This window comes from Macrobrachium rosenbergii, unplaced genomic scaffold (genome assembly GCF_040412425.1).
Source record: "Macrobrachium rosenbergii isolate ZJJX-2024 unplaced genomic scaffold, ASM4041242v1 171, whole genome shotgun sequence".
Taxonomy (NCBI): domain Eukaryota; kingdom Metazoa; phylum Arthropoda; class Malacostraca; order Decapoda; family Palaemonidae; genus Macrobrachium; species Macrobrachium rosenbergii.
In genome coordinates this window covers 402,222-422,700 of record NW_027100729.1, presented here as the reverse complement: position 1 = coordinate 422,700, position 20,479 = coordinate 402,222, and the positions used below count along the sequence as shown (strand labels likewise).

General features: G+C 38.5%; 1 protein-coding gene across 1 annotated transcript in view; it reads right to left on the bottom strand.

The window, feature by feature from the left end:
* Positions 1-20,479, bottom strand: part of LOC136838162 (talin-2-like) — a 120,530-nt gene that overhangs the window by 35,364 nt on the left and 64,687 nt on the right. The window contains 9 exon segments of the mRNA XM_067103022.1: positions 145-322; positions 944-1,163; positions 2,169-2,274; positions 3,127-3,254; positions 6,617-6,759; positions 7,161-7,328; positions 8,438-8,567; positions 11,273-11,367; positions 12,618-12,869. Coding sequence (XP_066959123.1) covers positions 145-322; positions 944-1,163; positions 2,169-2,274; positions 3,127-3,254; positions 6,617-6,759; positions 7,161-7,328; positions 8,438-8,567; positions 11,273-11,367; positions 12,618-12,750 — 1,301 coding nt within the window. The 5' untranslated portion in view covers positions 12,751-12,869.

Sequence of the window (20,479 nt, the reverse complement as noted above, 5' to 3'; positions counted from 1 at the left end):
AGCCAATATTACAAAGAATACAATATAATACAGAATTTAGGTCCTATGCGCTGGGACCTATGCCGATGACGAGGTCAATCGGCGCCGAGACGGAAACTGAAAGGGACACTTGAGAGGAATAACGCAAAGGTCTGAAAGGCTCACTTGATGGGCGAAACCGTGTCTTCAACCATGGCCGACCCGTCGTCGCCCTCGATGCCGATGTGGTCGATGGTCTTCTGCTTCTTCAGGATGATGTCTATGTAGCCGGCGATCAGCTGGGAGATCTGCTCCCCCTCTGTCGTCTGAACGGAGTAGTACTGGTCGGAGTAGTCGCCAAAGTCTGGAAGGGGGGGAGAGAGGACTCAGAGAGATTCGTGGCCGCAGGAGCTCTGCACGAGGACGACGCTTCGAATGAGGACGGACGAGGGATGCTTTGAACGAGGACGAACGAGGAATGCTTTGGGTGGGGATGAACGAGGATTGCTTTGAATGAGGAAAAACGAGAATGCTTTGAATGAGGACGAACGAGGAACAAGGACAAATGAGGAATGCTTTGAATGAGGACGAATGAGGAATGGAGACGAATGAAGAATGCTTTGTATGGGGATGAACAAGGAATGCTTTGAATGAGGAAAAATGAGGAATGCTTTGAATGAGGACAAACAAGGAATAAGGACAAATGAGGAATGCTTTGAATGAGGATGAACGAGGAATGCTCTGAGTGAGGACAAACTAGGAATGCTTTGAATGAGGACGAAGTACGAATGCTTTAAATGGAGACGAACGAGGAATGCTCTCGAGCATAACAATGGATCAAAGAACTCGAACCCACGACTCTACAAGGACAGACGGAAGAAGGAATCGAACGGAAGTACAGTAAAAGGAACGACAGGAGCTGCCGCGAAGACCCTACGGCAACGCCCACAGCCCACCCCTTCTGCGGGAGGCCCCGGAGCCTTACCGAGAGTGAATGTGTTGGGCGAGGCGGCCCATCTGCGGACGGTGGTCAGGGGCCACGTCTTCAGGATCTCCTTCGTCTTCTCGTCCAGCCTCAGCACCGAGTCCTTCGTCACGCCCAGCAGCCGGGGGACGAGCTTGTTCTTGCCCTTCATCTTCTCCTTGACCAGGAAGAACGTGACGCCGTAGGTCTTCAGGGAGCGGGCCTGGCCCACGTACGTCACCTGCGGGGGAGAGAGAGAGAGAGAGAGGAGGCGTGGAGAGTGGGAATAATTCGGCGGGAATGGGAATTCGTTTGTCTTGGGATGCGTTGGAAATGACTGGGGATATAACTAAATAACTAAAGTTACACACAATAACTAAACTAAAATTACACACAATAACTAAAATGACTAAATAACACAAAAAATTAACTAATATAACACACAATAACTAAATAACAAAAAAAAAAAAAAAATATACTAAAATAACACACAATAACTAAATAACACAAAATAACAAAAAAAAACTAAACACACAATAGCTAAATAATGAAAACAAAAATTAATAACACAAAATAAAATAACAAAAAATAACTAAGCACACAATAGCTAAATAATGAAAAGAAACTAATAACAATAACAAAAATAAGCTAAAATAACACTAACTAAATAACATAAAATAACTAAAATAAAACTATAACTAAATAACAAAATAAAAATTAAAAAAATAACCAAAATAACACACAATAACTAAATAACAAAATGACACAATACCAAAAGCAACACATAACTAAATTAACACACAATAACTAAATAATGCAAAATAACAAAATTAACACAATAAAAAAATAACAATAAAAAATAACTCAAATAACACACAATACCTAAACACAAAACTAAAACAATACACAATAACAAAAAATAACTAAAATAACACAATAACACAAATAAAAAAAAATAACACAATAACACAAAACAAAAAATATCTAAAACGACACAAAAATAATAACTAAAATCACACACAATACCAAAATAACACACTAACGAAAAACAAATAACACAAAATAACTAAAATAACACAAAATAACAAAAAATATCTCAACACAATGACACAAATAAAAATTAACTAAAACACAAAATAATAACATAAAATAACACAACATAACAAAAAATCACTTCTTAAAATAACTAAATACCCCACCACGCAATGACACAAAAAGGGGGCTCGTGCCCACATGCCCACCATACCTTGGCGTCCAGCTCGCTCTTGCCCGAGTGGAGTTTGTGCTCCTGAAAGATCTTCTTCTCGATGGTCTTCACCTTCAAGTAACTCTGGGGCAGGAACTCCTTCAGGCTGCGGAAAAGGAACAAAAGGAACGCGGCTCTGTTACTTGTCAGGTGTCTATTGACACTTAAAAGTAATCTATAACAAGGGGTAGTTAAACAAACTCTCCCAATCTCCCGACACGTTCAAACCGGAACTTATCAGGTGTCTATTGATACTTAAAAGTAATCTATAACAAGGGGTAGTTATGACAAACTCTCCCAATCTCACGACACGTTCAAACCGGAGGCGGCTCTGTTACTTATCAGGTGTCTATTGATACTTAAAAGTAATCTATAACAAGGGGTAGTTGCGACAAACTCTCCCATTCTCCCGACACGTTCAAACCGGAGGCGGCTCTGTTACTTATCAGGTGTCTATTGATACTTAAAGTAATCTATAACAAGGGGTAGTTGCTCTCCCATTCTCCGACATCGCTCAAACCGGAGGCGGCTCTGTTACTTATCAGGTGTCTATTGATACTTAAAAGTAATCTATAACAAGGGGTAGTTGCGACAAACTCTCCCATTCTCCCGACACGTTCAAACCGGAGGCGGCTCTGTTACTTATCAGGTGTCTATTGATACTTAAATGTAATCTATAACAAAGGGTAATTGCGACAAACTCTCCCGTTCTCACGACACGTCCAAACCGGAGGCGACTCTGTTACTTATCAAAAGTCTATTGATACTTAAAACTAATCTATAACAAGGGTTATTTGCGACAAACTCTCCCAATCTCCCGACACGTCCAAACCAGATGTGGCTCTGTTACTTATCAAAAGTCTATAGATACTTAACAGTAATCTATAACAAAGGGTATTTGCAACAAACCCTCCCATTCTCCCGACACGTCCAAACCACCATCCGGCGGGATACTCACTCCAGGAAGCCGGCCTTGTGCTTGGCCTCTATGTGGTCCCCGAACTGGATCTGGCACTGGATTCCGGCGAAGCTGCAGGCCCTCTCCTGCGTCACAGGGTGGGTGCCGTCAAGGATGGCATCGCGGCACTGGAAGACAATGAGGTTTTTTAGAGTTTGTTTCTGTCCGACAGACTGATTTTTGAGTCTGTTTCTCCCCAACAGTCTACATTCAGCCTGATTTTTAAGTTTGTTTCTCTCTTACAGTCTGATTTTTCGAGTCTGATTTTCCCCAACAGTCTACGTTTAGTCTGATTTTTAAGTTTGTTTCCCCTCTTAAATTCTGATTTTCAAGTCTGATTTTCCCCAACAGTCTACATTTAGCCTGATTTTCAAGTTTATTTCTTAGTCTGATTCTTCCCAACAGTCTATGTTTAGCCTGATTTTTAAACTTATTTCTCTCTTACAGTCTGATTTTTCAGTCTAATTCTTCCCAATAGTCTATGCTTAGCCTGATTTTTAAGTTTAATTCTTTCTTATAGTCTGATTTTCGAGTCTGATTCTTCCCAACAGTCTACATTTAGCCTAGTTTTCGAGTTTATTTCTCTCTTACAGTCTGATTTTCAAGTCTGATTCTTCCCAACAGTCTATGGTTAGCCTGATTTTTTAACTTATTTCTCTCTTACAGTCCAATTTTTCAGTCTACTTCGTCCCAATAATCTATGTTTGGCCTGATTTTTAAGTTTACTTCTCACTTACAGTCTGATTTTTCCCAACAGTCTCTTTAGCCTGATTTTTAAACTTATTTTTCACTTACAGCCTGATTTTTAAATGTTACCCTCTTAGAGTCTGATTTGTAAGCCTGACTCTTCCCAACAGTTTACAATTAGCCTGATTTTTAAGTTTATTTCTCTCTTACAGCCTGATTTGAAAGTCTGATTCTCCCCTAGTCTATATTCAGACTGATTTGTAAACTTACTTCTCTCAAACAGCCTGATTTTTTTGTTATCATTCTGACTTACAGCCTGATTTTCAAGTCTGATTCTTACTTATAGTCTACATTAAGCCTGATTTTGAAGTTTATTCCTCTTTTTCAGCCTGATTTCTAAACTTATTTTTAACAGCCTCATTTTCAAGTCTGATTCTTACCTATAGTCTACACTGAGTTTAATTTTGAAGACTGATTCTCCCCAACATTTAGTCTATATTCAGTCTGATTTTTATATTTATTTCTCTCTTACAGCCTGATTTTCTTCCCAATAGTCTAAATTCAGCCTGAATTTTAAGCCTAATTCTCCACAACAGTCTACATTCAGCCTGATTTTCATGTCTGATTCTCCCAAACAGTCTACAGTCAGCCTGATTTTCACGTCTGATTCTCCCAACAGTCTACATTCAGCCTGATTTTCCCCAGTAGTCTACATTCAGCCTGGTTTTCACTTCTGATTCTCCTCAACAGTCTACAATCAGCCTGATTTTCACATCTGATTCTCACCAACAGACTACAATCAGCCTGATTTTCATATATGACTCTCCCCAACAGTCTACATTCAGCCTGATTTCACATCTGACTCTCCCCAACAGTCTACATTCAGCCTGATTTTCATGTCTGACTCTCCCAACAGTACATTCAGCCTGATTTTCACATCTGACTCTCCCCCAACAGTCTACAATCAGCCTGATTTTCACGTCTGATTCTCCCCAATAGTCTACAATCAGCCTGATTTTAACATCTGACTCTCCCTAACAGTCTACAACCAGCCTGATTTTCACATCTGATTCTCCCCAATAGTCTACAATCAGCCTGATTTTCACATCTGACTCTCCCCAACAGTCTACATTCAGCCTGATTTCCACATCTGACTCTCCCCAACAGTCAACAATCAGCCTGATTTTCACATCTGATTCTCCCCAACAGTCTACAATCAGCCTGATTTTCACATCTAACTATCCCCAACAGTCTACAATCAGCCTGATTTTCATGTCTGATTCTCCCAAGTCTACAATCAGCCTGATTTTCACGTCTGATTCTCCCAACGGTCTACAATCAGCCTGATTTTCACATCTGACTCTCCCTAACAGTCTACAACCAGCCTGATTTTCACATCTGATTCTCCAAGTCTACAATCAGCCTGATTTCCACATCTAACTCTCCCCAACAGTCTACAATCAGCCTGATTTCCACATCTGACTCTCCCCAACAGTCTACAATCAGCCTGATTTTCATGTCTGATTCTCCCCAACAGTCTACAATCAGCCTGATTTTCACATCTAACTCTCTCCAACAGTCTACAATCAACCTGATTTTCACGTCTGATTCTCCCCAACAGTCTACAATCAGCCTGATTTTCACATCTGACTCTCCCTAACAGTCTACAACCAGCCTGGTTTTCACATCTGATTCTCCTCAATAGTCTACAATCAGCCTGATTTTCACATCTGACTCTCCCCAACAGTCTACATTCAGCCTGATTTTCACATCTGACTCTCCCCAACAGTCTACAATCAGCCTGATTTTCATGTCTGATTCTCCCCAAGTCTACAATCAGCCTGATTTTTACATCTAACTCTCCCCAACAGTCTGCAATCAACCTGATTTCCACATCTGACTCTCCCCAACAGTCTACAACCAGCCTGATTTTCATATCTGACTCTCCCTAACAGTCTACAACCAGCCTGATTTTCACATCTGATTCTCCCCAACAGTCTACAATCAGCCTGATTTTCACATCTAACTCTCCCCAACAGTCTACAATCAGCCTGATTTCCACATCTGATTCTCCCCAACAGTCTACAATCAGCCTGATTTTCACATCTGACTCTCCCTAACAGTCTACAACCAGCCTGATTTTCACGTCTGATTCTCCTAATAGTCTACAATCAGCCTGATTTCCACATCTAACTCTCCCCAACAGTCTACAATCAGCCTGATTTCCACGTCTGATTCTCCCCAACAGTCTACAATCAGCCTGATTTTCACATCTGGCTCTCCCCAACAGTCTACATTCAGCCTGATTTCCACATCTAACTCTCTCCAACAGTCTACAATCAACCTGATTTTCACGTCTGATTCTCCCCAACAGTCTACAATCAGGCTGATTTTCACATCTGACTCTCCCTAACAGTCTACAACCAGCCTGATTTTCACATCTGATTCTCCCCAATAGTCTATATTCAGCCAGTTCATGAAAACCTGGGCTTAATACGATCCTTCTTCAAGATTCTGATTCCCTAAGAGGTCTCCCAAAATATTCTGATTCCTCTCGGCTGTTAATGAAAACCTGGACTTTACACGATTCTTCTTCAAGATTCTGATTCCCTAAGAGGTCTCCCAAAATATTCTGATTCTTCTCGGCAGTTTACGAAAACCTGGGCTTTATACGATTCTTCTTCAAGATTCTGATTCTCTCAGCCACCTAAATACGACACCAAAAACTTCCCTCAGAATCAAATTCTTCTCAGCTTTTCGGCACTCCACAACGACGACCAGATCCAAGATCCGAGATCCTCACCTGTACGTACAGAAGTCCCAGCTGCACCGGATCCCTCGAGTCGATGTTCTGGTCCGAGAAGAAGTACTTCCTCTTCAGGAGCAGGATCTCCGACTCGTCAATGCCCTGCTCCCGTAGGGTCTTGCTGTGGTCGACCCAGTTGACTGGAAGGGACGGGAGATGTGGTATTATACGAGCGAAAGCGAGCAGTGTACGGTATTTTGCATCAGGTACAAAAATACACTAACGGAATATTTCATATGTACAAAAACAAGCTGACAGGGAACATTCTAAAATGCGTACAAAAACAAACCATAAACAAATAGTATCTTATATGTCCAACAACAAATGGAAAACTTTATAATACGTACAATAAACAAACGGAATAATTTACAGTATGCCAGTACAAAAACAAAAAATTAACTAAAAGAGAACTTCACGCGGACGCTCTCAAAAGCAGGAGGAAGAAGTCTTTCCAAATAAGCCTTAAGACATCAAAACTGCACCTTGAACGAACACAACAGACACAAGACCCTCCAGGGACTTGAGACAGAGACAGACTTACTCTCGTCGTCTGTGCGTAGCTTCTTCTTCAGCTGCTCCATCTTGGCATCCCGTTCCTTGTCTCCGTCCTTCTTCCTCTTGAGGGTCAGCGTGCCGAAGTTTGGCTTGTTCTCGATCTCTTCCTGTTCCACTTCGTTGACCAGGGAGTACTCGTCGTGGTTCATGATGCCTGTGGAATTAGAGGGACAATTAGTCTTCCATTTTCTTGGACGTACAATCGAACCCTCTGCGTAACGACACGTCAATTAAAAAGTAACCATACCACGAGTCTTGAAATGGAGGAACAAATTCACAGTCATATTTAAAACTGAATCTCTACACAGAGCTTCTGGGAATCTGTTCAACGATTCCCCTTTTCGAGGTTCCAGAAAGCTCTCCGTAGAGACTTCATTTTTGAGGTTCCCGAAAGCTCTCTGTGGAGTTTTATTTTCTGCGGACGTTTCTCCAATACATCGATTCTTCATCTGCTTCAGAACATCTTACAAATTCAGGGTTGATGATTACTTTATTTGCTTGGACGCAGCATCAATTCCTCTACGTAATCTTGCATCGATTCTATATCTGCTTCTGTACATCTTCACAAATTTAAGAGTCAATTCCACTATATAAGTGAGATTTCTCTCTCTATTCTTCCTTTACCTCCTCTTACTTCTTTCTCAAGAACACCATATTATTCCTTGGAAGCTTCTTGAATTCCAAGTCAGTGGCCCCTTTGGTGGGCTTGTTCCATATGAATAGGTTTCAACTTCTGAATAATAATAATAATAATAATAAAGTATATAATAATTTATTATTAATCAAAAGATGAGCCCCATTCATACTGAACAAGCCCCCAAAAGGGCCCACTGACTTGAAATTCGCGGAGCTGCCACAGGATATTACGGCGTTCGTTGGAAAGAAGTAACAGAAGGTAACGGGACTTGCGGAGAGAGAAAACAGTTTAACAAGTGAATAAATCAATAGATAAATTGATAAGACTGTAAGTAGAATGCAAGAGCTGTTTTAGGGCAGTAACACATCACCACCAATCAAAATAAAAGCTGGAACAACTGAATTAAGAAATGTTACGCATATCAATAAAATCCTTTGTACCATCGCCACGATTCCGAAATATGATACAAAATAAACACCGAATTTATGCTAACGGCCAATAAGCGCTGGGACCCGACGAGGTCACTCGGCCCTGGAACGGAAATTGACAGCGAAAAGGTCTGAAAGGCGTAACAGGAGGAAAAGAAAGGAGGTACAGGAAAACAGTAACAGTAAAATCCTTCGTACCAATTTTTGTGCAAATGACGACCATCAGCTGCGAAACGGGCTGTGAATCGTCCACCAGTAGAGTCTTGACTGTTCCGTCCAACATTCGTACTTTGAGGGTACGTACTTTCCTGCGGTACTCCACCATATCCTGCAACGTACAAAGTGATCAGTCACATTTCTCAAGGAGGTTATTCTAAAACAATAAGCTTTTATTAAATACTATATTACAGACTATCCTAACGGTTTTGATGTACAATTATCTACCTGTGGTAGTTTGGACACTACGTACAGTATACTGTATGCCTGCCGTAACGTTTCAGATGATGCGTGCAATATTTCAACCCGTTTTCCCCCATCTCACAAAACATCGGGAATCCTGAGTAAACTTGATTAGGACACATTTACTTTTTAAATCCCATTGCTAAAATCATATCTATACACTTAGCCAAACATCAACCGGAAAGTTGCAAAGAATTTTAGAGTACTTTCAAATCACTGAGAGTTGCAAACAAAGAATTCTGCAAATTACTGAGAGCTGCAAGGAAAGAATTTTGCAAATTACTGAGAGCTGCAAAGAAAGAATTTTACAGTACTTTGAAATCACTGAGGAGTTGCAAAGATTTTGAGAGTCCTTTCAAACTGGAAAAAGCATAAAAAATATATGAAACATTCTCTAATGGAATACATTCTACAAGAAAGAAAGAACATTCAACACAAACGAAGGACGTCGTACACATTCCACACAACGAAAACATAAGAATGTCATGTTTTGTGTTTGTTAACCCTTTGGATCACTTACAAATTGTCAGTACATTGTCGTGTCATCCAAAATACGAACCCAGTAACTTATCGCGTACATCCTTTTGGGCGATTTTTCAACTTGTATATTTTGACACAGTAGAGTATGCTGCCCCAAAACGGAAAGCTGCAGTATCTGCAAAACGTCTGAAATTGAGATACGCCACCTGCTGGGCTCGTGAAACACTAATACACAACTTACTGCGGTTTCAGAATGATTCTTCAACGCTTTATTTAGGGGGTCCCATTTGCAGCATCTGTAAATTCAGCAGTGAGGCAAGGAAAAACTGCAGTGTCTACCATTTTTCTCAGTTTTCTATTCCTGCAGATACCGACTGCAGTCTTCCGTTTGAGGGCAGTACGGGTACGCTGATTTCGAATGAGTGCTGTATCACACTTCTGGGGCAGATAAGGCTTGTAAGAGCATCAATGCCATGGGCTGACATCAGGGCACACCTACCAAAAGGCAGTGCCACTCAAATGCATTGTCCGAAGTCTCGTAACAGCTTGTAACTAAACTTGTACAATGCGGCCAATTTTAGCGGCCAAAATGATGACGCGGAAGTTTGTGCCCGTGTGTAAATGGTCAAATAATGTCTGTTATCTTCACTTTATCCCAACATGCTAAAATATCATGGAAATGTCACTGTTTGGGACTGTCAGAGACTATCTTGTGAGCAAGTAACAAACAGACAGGTGTTGGACAGCCAAAAGAGAGAATAGCTAAGGGAACTGATGGCTAGAGAGTACAAAAAGAGAGACGGACAGGAATAACAGAAGAAGACAGGCATACAAGAACAAGACAGACTCTGGGTTACGAGCAAGGGCACTGAAAGCAAAAGAAAATGCATGATATAACAAGTCAAGCACAAACAACACCACATGCACACGCAAACACGAACACACACAGCTACACAAGGCTAAGTCCTGTTTCGCTGATCTGAGATCTTTCTCATTTACCTTTTTGTGTCCAAGGGAAGACTGTCAAATAAGCAATTCAAGAGTGAGTCACGTTTTCACGGATCTGCCAACATTCTACCTAATCTGATCTAGTCTACTTGATACACTACTTTCCAAAGAAGCTACTGGGTATAATTCATACAATTATTTCAAAGAACACCATGCAGAGAACCTCCCAATGTGTGAGAAGGTGTCTTCTGGAAGAACCAGAGTCAATCTGAGCTCTAAGACGCTCTGGTGCTCTGTACGTAGGGCGTGCTATTACGGACCAGAACTTACAATACCCCGTACATAATTACAATTGTAGGGAGCAAAACTTATGACACCCTGTACGTGAGTATAATTTCATCCAGCAAAACTTACGACACCCTGTATGTCCGTACACCTTACGGAAAGCAAAATTTTGATACTCTGTACGTAGGGTGTATCAATACACAGCAAAACTTAGGATAAACTGTACGTAATTATGCCTTCACTTAACCAAACCTACAACACCCGGCACGTACGTGAACTCACAGATAACTGAACTTTGATACTCTGTACGTAAGGGCATACCAATAAACAGTGAAATTTAAGATCCTGTAAAAATACTGAGCAACTTAAGATACCCTGAATGTACGGGCACATACAGACACCACCCTACCCTACTTACGAACGTTCAACTTACGAACATTCAGAGGCACGAACGAAAGGGACCGCGAACTAAGACTGCGTTCAGAGCGTTCCCCTTTGCCAACCTTAAGTTCAAATTCTGTTCTGCGTGCCTATTCTGTAAAATACAGTACTGTATGTACAGTGTATTGTGTTTCAGGATGAAAAAACACTCAGTACTGTATTGATTTTATATGATAACTGTACTTGAATAGGCACGAAGAGCACAGTAAGCAACTTACAAGCAATTCAGCATACGAACGGCCGTCCGGAACATAACTTGCACGTAAGTAGGCTGGTGTCTGTGTTTACAGAAATCAAACCTCTGATAATGCATAGGTAAGACACTCGCACAGGGTAAAAATGCAAACTTCGAGATATCGTGTACGTACTTATGCGTCCACCGAGTCAAACCCGAGGTGATGCGTACGTAAACATACTTACATGATTTCTGAGGATGTAGTAACTCAGGTTACGCCCTGGTTCCAGCCAAACTCCCGAACCGTCGTCGCCCGGGAGGAAAAGCCCGTAGTCTTTGGCTGCAAGAGAGATGTTGTTCGATAAGTCAACGTAACACAGAGAGATTCAGCGAAAACAATCATTAATTACTAAGAAATTGACAATATTGCGATGAACTGCTTTGTAATAAAATAAAGAAAGCTCATTGGCAGGCACTGCGCCCCTGACAAAAATGGCACCTAAACACCTTTCCCAATTCATTTTATCCATTACTTTGTAAGTCTACTTCATTACCTTCTTACTCTACAAATATGGCAGCCACATATCAGTCGTAACGCCTCTCGCAAACGTAAAAGTCCCCCATTCCTTTCACATGACCAAACCATCTTTGGAACACCCCCTTATGCATCTGTTCGCTTATGCTAACCATCTCATTCTTCTGTTTTTCATTCATACTTCAGAATTGTACATTATACATTCGCAATAACTGTGATGCATATCTGAATTTATGCAAATAGGTGCAATCCTCCACATCTCTGGATGCCAAACCAGGTCAATCTGACAGGTAAATCTCAATACCCTGACGTGGAGAACCAGGTAAATCCATCACCAAATCTCCGAGACATTTGTGGATATCCTTAATAAAGTAATCCTCCCAAAATACCTAGGGATGAGGAACCAAGTAGATCTCTGAGACATTTGCAGAAATCCTTAACAAGGTACTGTAATCCCCCTAATAACTAGAAATGTACAACCAGGTAACTCTAACAGGTAAATCTCCAAGACGCTCGCAGCGGAGATCCTCAACGACGTAAACCCCCAAAATACCCCGAGATGCCACCGAACCAGGCAAACCTAATGGGTAAATCTCTGAGACACTCGAGGGAAGACCCTTACAGACATAACCCTCCCAATACCCAGAGATGAAGAACCAGGTAAATCTCTTGAGACAATCACAGCAGAGATCCTTAACGACGTACAGGCAGTCCTCGGGTTACGACGGGCTCGGCTTATGACTCTCTTCGAATTATTTTCATCAAAAATTATTTCCCGGGTTACAACACATGTTCGGAGTTACGATGCCGATCCGACGGAAGAAATATGGCCCTGAAACAGCAGATTGGTCAAAATTTGGAGGTTTTTTGATGAAAAACCCAATAGAAAAATGCAGGTTGTGTCGTTTTTAAGACACCCAAAGAATTGAAAGTAAGGTTTTTTTTACGGTTTTCGACATTTCGGGTCATGCCGACTGCCTGTAATCCCCGAAACACCTCGAGACTCGGAACCAGGCAAAGCCCGACAGGTAAACAAACAACCCACACTGACTCACCTTGGCCCAAATTAGCCTCTGTGATCTTCTCTCGGATGATGCGGCATGCGTCGAAGACGATGGTGTTCGGGTCGAACTGCATCATCTTCGTCACGTTCTGTTCGACGATGTGGATCTTGAGAGCCAGCGCCATCTTGGTTGCGTTGTTTCGTTTGTTGTCTGTTCCGGCAGTCCTTCCTGTTTGCTCTGTCTGTTTACGACTTCAGTGGATTAAGACCGTGGGTGTGATGACGTCTTCGCTGTGGGTCTTGTCTGGAAAGGAATGGCGGACGTTGGTTAGTCGAGCTGTTCGGAGATACGTGACGTATGAATGCATGTGTGTATGCTGTGTGTGTGTGTGTGTAATATATATAATACTGCCTAAATTCTTAATGTTTCATATACTTAAGTGAATAAAATATGAGTAGCAATGATAAGCTGCAAGATAAAATAATTATATATATATATATATTTGCATCTAACATCAAATATACATCACAGGACCATCAGTTAAAAAAAAAATAAACCAATCTTCATCGTCCAAGACAAAACGTTTGCAAAAAACGCCACCAAAAACAAGTCATCGTCCCGTCTTTTAAAAAGTCCCCAAGACCAAACCTGCAGACACCAAAGGACATCATACGGGGACTTTGAAAACAAAGCCCCCGAGGAGACACGTACACACAAGGACCTCGCCTCTCTGTAATCACGTCCTTGATAATTCCCGGAGTCATTCAGACCTTCTCCCGCGACAAAAAACAGCTCTCTCTCTCTCTCTCTCTCTCTCTCTCTCTCTCTCTCTCGCCTCGTCTAGACGAGGTAATTTGTACCTCTGGGCGAGGGGTGGGATTCCGTGCAATGACCTCGCCAGTCATTACTGCCGCCGTTATTATTATTATATCTCTTTCGTTTGAGGTCGCGTGTCTGGTGCTCTTAGTATTATTATCATTATTATTATTACTATTACTATCATTATATAGTAAACTTGCGTACAATGCCTCGTACATAATTCACATATTCCCGTCTACGTACAATGTCTCCGTACGTGCTTTCCATAATACTCTCAATTACTTTATATATTTTTAAAACTCACTTGATAAAAATTATTAATATTATTGAAATGATTCAAGTACGGGCAGCCAATGTGTACGTACGATGACACTGTATGTGCATTGTATCACTCTCATTTATGTACAATGTCTCTGTACATAATCTAACATGTTATTCCTGCAATTTATCTATTAAAATTAATATTCAAATTACTGGGTATTAAAAAGAAGTATAATGACATTGTACATAGTTTATATATAAAAGATTTTCACAAATTATTATTATTATTACTATTGCTATTTATGGTTGATCAGGGTTGTATGTACAACACTTTACAATCATTGTAACCTCCACAATCATTTTACAACACAATCATCATTATAAATTCCCAAGCTTTCACTGTCACAATTCTCCACACTCCTCCCTTCATTATAGGGTATAATGAATACTCATTATATACATTATATAGTATAGTGAATACACACATTCATTATAAGGTATGAATACTCATTATATTCATTATATGGTATAATGTATACACATATGGTACAATAAATACTTTATATTCATTATACAGCATAATTAATACACTCATTATAATCATTATATGGTATAATGAATACTCAATATATTCATTATAAGGTATAATGAATACTCACTATATGTTATAGTGCATACACTTCTCCCTTCATTATATGGTATAATGAATAAACTCATTATATGCTATAGTGAATAAATTCCTTCAATTATATGTATGACGAATACACTTACATTGTATGGTATGAATAAATTCCTTGCATTATATGGTATAATGAATATGCTCCTTACATTATACGGTATAATGAACATTCCTCCGTCCACTATATGGTATAATGAATACACTCCTTTCACTATATGGTATAATGAATACACTCATTATATTCATTATACAGTAATGCCCCAACCTTCATACCTGCTAATTGAATGTCATAAATGACACGTGGCTGACATTAAGATATATTAAATAAAGGTCTGGAGAGAGAGAGAGAGAGAGAGAGAGAGAGAGAGAGAGAGAGAGAGAGAGAGAGAGAGAGAGTCCACGTTACTATGGCAACCTTTTGAGTAATCAGGCTCCTTTGAGACCTAGAGAGAGAGAGAGAGAGAGAGAAAGAGAGAGAGAGAGAGAATTTTAATTCAGTAATCAACAAGGTGACAACATTGATTTCAACTTCACCTCGACCAATCAGATGCCGAGTTTTCGTTAGGTTTGTCGTGACGTCAGAGCATTTAGGCAATGACGTCAGTCAATTCTCGACCTATCAGATGTCGAGTTTATCGTGACGTCATGTGGATCTCGACGGATCACGGATCTTTCTATGTATATATAAATTTATATATGTATAATCATATAAGTTTACGAATACGACGAAAAGAGAGAGAGAGAGAGAGAGAGAGAGAGAGAGAGAGAGAGAGAGAGAGAGAGAGAGATTTCCTCACCTTATGCCAGGACGTAGGGGCAGCAATAGTAGACAACAAGCAGGAGGGGGAAGGACGCGTCAGCAGCAGAAGCATGGGGGGGAGGGGGGGGGAGAAGGACACCCCCCCTGCTTAAGCAGAAACTAAGCAGGAAGCAGATTATGTCCAGTGGAAGTGTGTCAATGTTCTCCCAGTGATTCCCCGGAAAATATTCATATAAAAATTGTAATCTTGTCTTCTGAGGCTAAGACTTGGTAGATGGGGCTGTCTATTAGACAGGTAGGGGTTTAGACAGGGGGGGAGACGCTTCTACTCCTGTCTAAAAAGGTCCATCTGTCTATCCATCTCTCCTGTATCAGGAGAGAATCGACGAGCCTTGCAAATTTTCGAAAATCAATACAATTTGGTAGACAGGGGTGTCTATTAGACAGGAAAGGGTTTAGACAGGAGGGGCGCTCCTGTCTAGAAGGGGCATCTGCCTGTCTGTCTGTCTGTCTGTCTGCTGCCTCGGCTCTCGTCCACGTTGTAGCGGAAGAGAACTGACGGGTCTTCAAGATATAGAATAACCCATTTTCGTACAGAAAGACGTCTTCTTCAGACAGAAATTGGCTGAGACAGGGACCTCCTCCTTCCTTCCTTCTTCCTCCTGTCTCACGCAGGAAGAACGACGTCATTGGCGCCTCCTCCTCCTCCTCCTCCTCCTGCCGATAGGAAGACAAGGAGGAACCCTTCCTGCCGGGGGGTGAGACAAAGAAGACCTCTTCTGCTCTTCCTAGGATGCCACGAACTCCTGCAGAAGGCCCGATCTCACCAGAGAGAATATATCAAAAGCCAGGGTCTTCCTTTTTCCTGAAGGAAGGACAGCGTCTCTTCTTCCTCCTGCCGACAGGAAGACAAGGAGGACTCCTCCCTCTGTTCGTCCTAGGCCGCCCCAACACACTCCCGCAGAAGGGGCGACATCCTTCGAAGACCTGAAGTCACTCCCGACGAAGACGATAATATCGACGAACTTCTTCTTCTTCTTCATCCTTCAGATCCTTCTGAGGGGAGGCGGCACCACTACTACTGTTGTTGACACCGGCGGGTCTCCGTGGGAACTGAAGCCCCTTCGGGAGCGGCGGCATGCACTGCGTCGAAGCAGGACCCCCCCCCCGAAACCCCCAAGGGGGGGGGGGCAAGGACACCCCCGAAAAGTTACGGAAGACCAGCGGACCAATAGCGGAGCTGGATTCCGACAGAGTGAGGAATCTATTTATCCTGGGGTCTTGCTAAGGGGGGGAGAGAGAGGGGGAGCTTAGCACCCCCTTCTCTCTCTCTCTCTCTAACCCCTTAGAAAGGGGGTATACGGGATTCCTCTTCTGTAGAGATACTTACTTTGATTTATATGGCTCCAGACACCCTCCCCCCCCCTTTCCCCCCAATTTTTGGGGAGCCAAAACTTGGTCCTCTGCACCCCTTAGCCCACACACCCCCAAAAGTGAGAGAGAGAGAGAGAGAGAGAGAGAGAGAGAGAGAGAGAGAGAGAGAGAGAGAGAGAGAGAGAGAGAGAGAGAGAGAGAGCTTCAATCCCAGCATCTTTTATCTCCCCTTCTAACAAAAGCTAACTCTCTCTCTCTCTCTCCATAATTAATGTTTATTGCCTTTATTATTATTATTATTATTATTATTATTATTATTATTATTATTATTATTATTATTATTATTATCATCTGTCACTCAAACTTCATTTCTGAATAAAATTATCACACAAGATAATTCAAAATAAACATTAAAATTTCAACTGGAAAATAATCATATATAAACAAATTCAAAATAAATTGAAAAAAAAAAATTATATATATAAAAAATCAAGCCTAACCTCAAAAAAGGGTGTGACAAAATCTATGGTCAGCAAATATTAATTGAAGACACAAAGGGATCTTATCCCCAAAGACGCTACTGGAGTGGGCGTGGTTTCGTCAGAGACTAAAGGGGGGCGCACACCCCGACCAAGCATCCCACCCATTGGACAACGGATCAAAAAGGGGGAGGAGCCAAGTCACGTTCCGACTTCCCATTGGCCGGCAGAGCGCGATGGGCGTGTCTAGCGTAGATCCCCTGGCCAATGGCGTTCTTTGGAGGGGAAGAGGGGCGTGGCCGAAGGGTAGGTAGCCAATCGGGTTGGAGAAGGGGGCAGGAAGGGGGTATAAAAGGCCCTGCAGCATCCAACAAGAGACAGTGAGGGGGAATCTCCTGACATTTTATGACAAGGGGGGAGAGAGAGAGAGAGAGAGATGTTAAAATTATATATATATATATATATATATATATATATATATATATATATATATATATATATATATATATATATATATATATATATAAAAATCTTAAGAACTCTATGGTAACCACACACCAAATTTCACATGATTAAGTAATGTACTTCTACCTACACAAATGCATTCATACATACATCCACACTCATACACATAAATACACACACAGGAATACCCGAACTCGATCCCCTGGGAGGCAGACCAACTTAGGGCCGTTTTATTGAACTATTTAAGATTTCAAACAAATATTCAATAATATGTGAAATTTAAATCTTTATTAAAAACCAAATTTGGTTAAAAACCTTTTTGGATTCTAAACCCATTATAAAAACCAATAGGTTTAAAAACCATTGTAAACAAAATATATTTAAATAAATCAATTGTTTTCAAACCACATGTAGAAAATATATGATTTTAAAAACCATTAGCCTAAACAAAATACATTTAAATAAATCAATGGTTTTTAAATCACATGAAGAAAATATGTTTTAAAAACCATTTGACTGATTTGAAAACCATTAAAATATGTTTAAATAAATCAATGGTTTTTATACATGTAGAAAATATATGATTTTAAAAACAAGTCAACAGATATAAAAACCATTTAAACAAAATATTTTAAAATAAATTAATGGTTTTAAAACCAATAAACAAAATATATTTTAATAAACATAGAAAATATGATTTAAAAACCATACATAGAAAATATATGATTTAAACACCATAAGTAGAAAATATACGATTTAAAAACCATACATAAGAAATATATGATTTAGAAACCATACATAAAAATATATGATTTAAAAACCATACGTAGGAAATATATGATTTAAAAACCATACATAGGAAATATATTATTTACAACCATACACAGAAATATATGATTTAAAAACCATACTTAGGAAACATATGATTTAAAAACCATACATATAAAATACATGATTTAAAATCTATATATAGAAAATGTTAAAAACCATACATAGAAAATATACATTTAAAAACCAATAATTTCAAAAAACCTTTAAATGGAATACATGATTGAAAAACCATTAAACTTGTTTAAAAGCCTTCGAAAACAAACCTAGCATATAAACCGATGGGTTTATCAAGATAAAAACCATTTTACTGTTTAAAACCCATTTTAGTGAAAATATCATTTTAAAAAGCCATTCAATGGATTTCTGAGTCTTTTCTATAAAAACCATTTGATTGGTTTTGAAACAATTTTAACTGAATATATGAATAAAAACCATTCAAATAAAATATATAAAAACCATTTGATTGATTTTAAAACAATTTTAACTGAATATATAAATAAAAATCATTCAAGTAAAACACAAAAACCATTTGAGTGGTTTTAAAAAATTTTAACAATAGTAGAATAAAATTTAATTATAAAAAAAACTTCAAAAGAAATATTTCGTTTGAAAGTTGTTTTATAATTAAATTATATTCTTCTATTATGTTAAAATTTTTTTAAAACCACTCAAATAATTTTTATGTGTTTTACTTGAATGATTTTTATTTATATATTCAGTTAAAATTGTTTTAAAACCAATCAAATGGTTTTTATATATTTTATTTGAATGGTTTTTATTCATATATTCAGTTAAATATAAACATCTCATTTTTTCAACATTTAAACAAAATATATTTAACCACCATTTCACTGATTTCAAAACCACTGTATGTGAATATACGATTTAAAACAATATATAAAAACCACTAAATTGTTTTAAAAAATTCTGAACAGAATATATGAATAAAAAACCGTTAATTTTATTTTTAAAAACCATTTACAGAAAATACATAAAAACCGCTTAACTGATTTTAAAACCATTTGAACTAAATATTAAAAAAATACATTTGATGGATTTCAAATATATATGATTTAAAAACCATTTTGGTTCGATAACTCGTCCAAAAATGCTCATAAAAACCAACTGACTTATTAGGGTAAAAAACCATTTAGACAAAATACAAGGTTTAAAAAAAACCATTCAACTGTTTTCAAAATCATTAAAAAGCCACTTGATTTAAAAAAAATAAAATATAAAAAACACATGATTTATAGAGATAAAAACCATTTAGACAAAGTATATAACTTAAAAAAAACATTCAACTGTTTTCAAAACAGTATAAACTGAATATATGATTTAAAAAACCGCTTTATCTGAAATAATTAAATAGAAAAACCATAATAGAAACCAACTAATTTATGAAGATAAAAACCATCCAAACACTACGTGATTTTAAAAACCACTCCACTTTTTATAAACTACCTATGACAAAAACCTTTGATTTAAAATAAATAAAAAACATTTGATTAAAAAATTAAATAAAAACCGTCGATTAAAACAATTGAATAAAAACATTTGATTTTAAAAAATCAAATAAAAAAACTGTTGATGAAAAAAATGAAATAAAAAACCATTTGATTTAAAAATTAAATAAAAAATTAAATAAAAAACACTGGATTAAAAAAATTAAATAAAAACTGCAGATTAAAAAAATTAAATAACATTTGATTGAAAAAATTAATAAAAAACCATTTTATTTTAAAAATTACAAAAAAACCATTTAATCTAGAAAATAAAATTAAAAAAACACTTCATTTAAAAGTTACATAAATAAACCATAATAAAAACCCAACTTTTTTATTAAGACAAAAACCACGAGAATGTTTTAGAAAGAAATGTATGGTTTTAAAAACCACTTGGTCTGAAAACCATCCAGAGAAGAACCCCATTTTAAAAACCAACCGTTTTAAGAACAAAAACATGAAGATTCAAAAAACTATAAAATGAAAACCAGTATAAAAACCTGTTACTTGATAAACATCTCAATAAAAACAGCTTGTGAGTCAAAACATTATTTAAAACCAACTTGATGATTTAAAATGAAAACCTTGTATAAAAACCGCTATTTGTGAAATTGAGTATTGATTATAATTCCAAAAATGTTGATAAAAACCGATATTTTGTGAATCTGAGAACCAATATATTTAAAAACTTTGGAAAAAAAAAGGCTGCTTTGCAAAATTAAAAACTGTTATATATATTG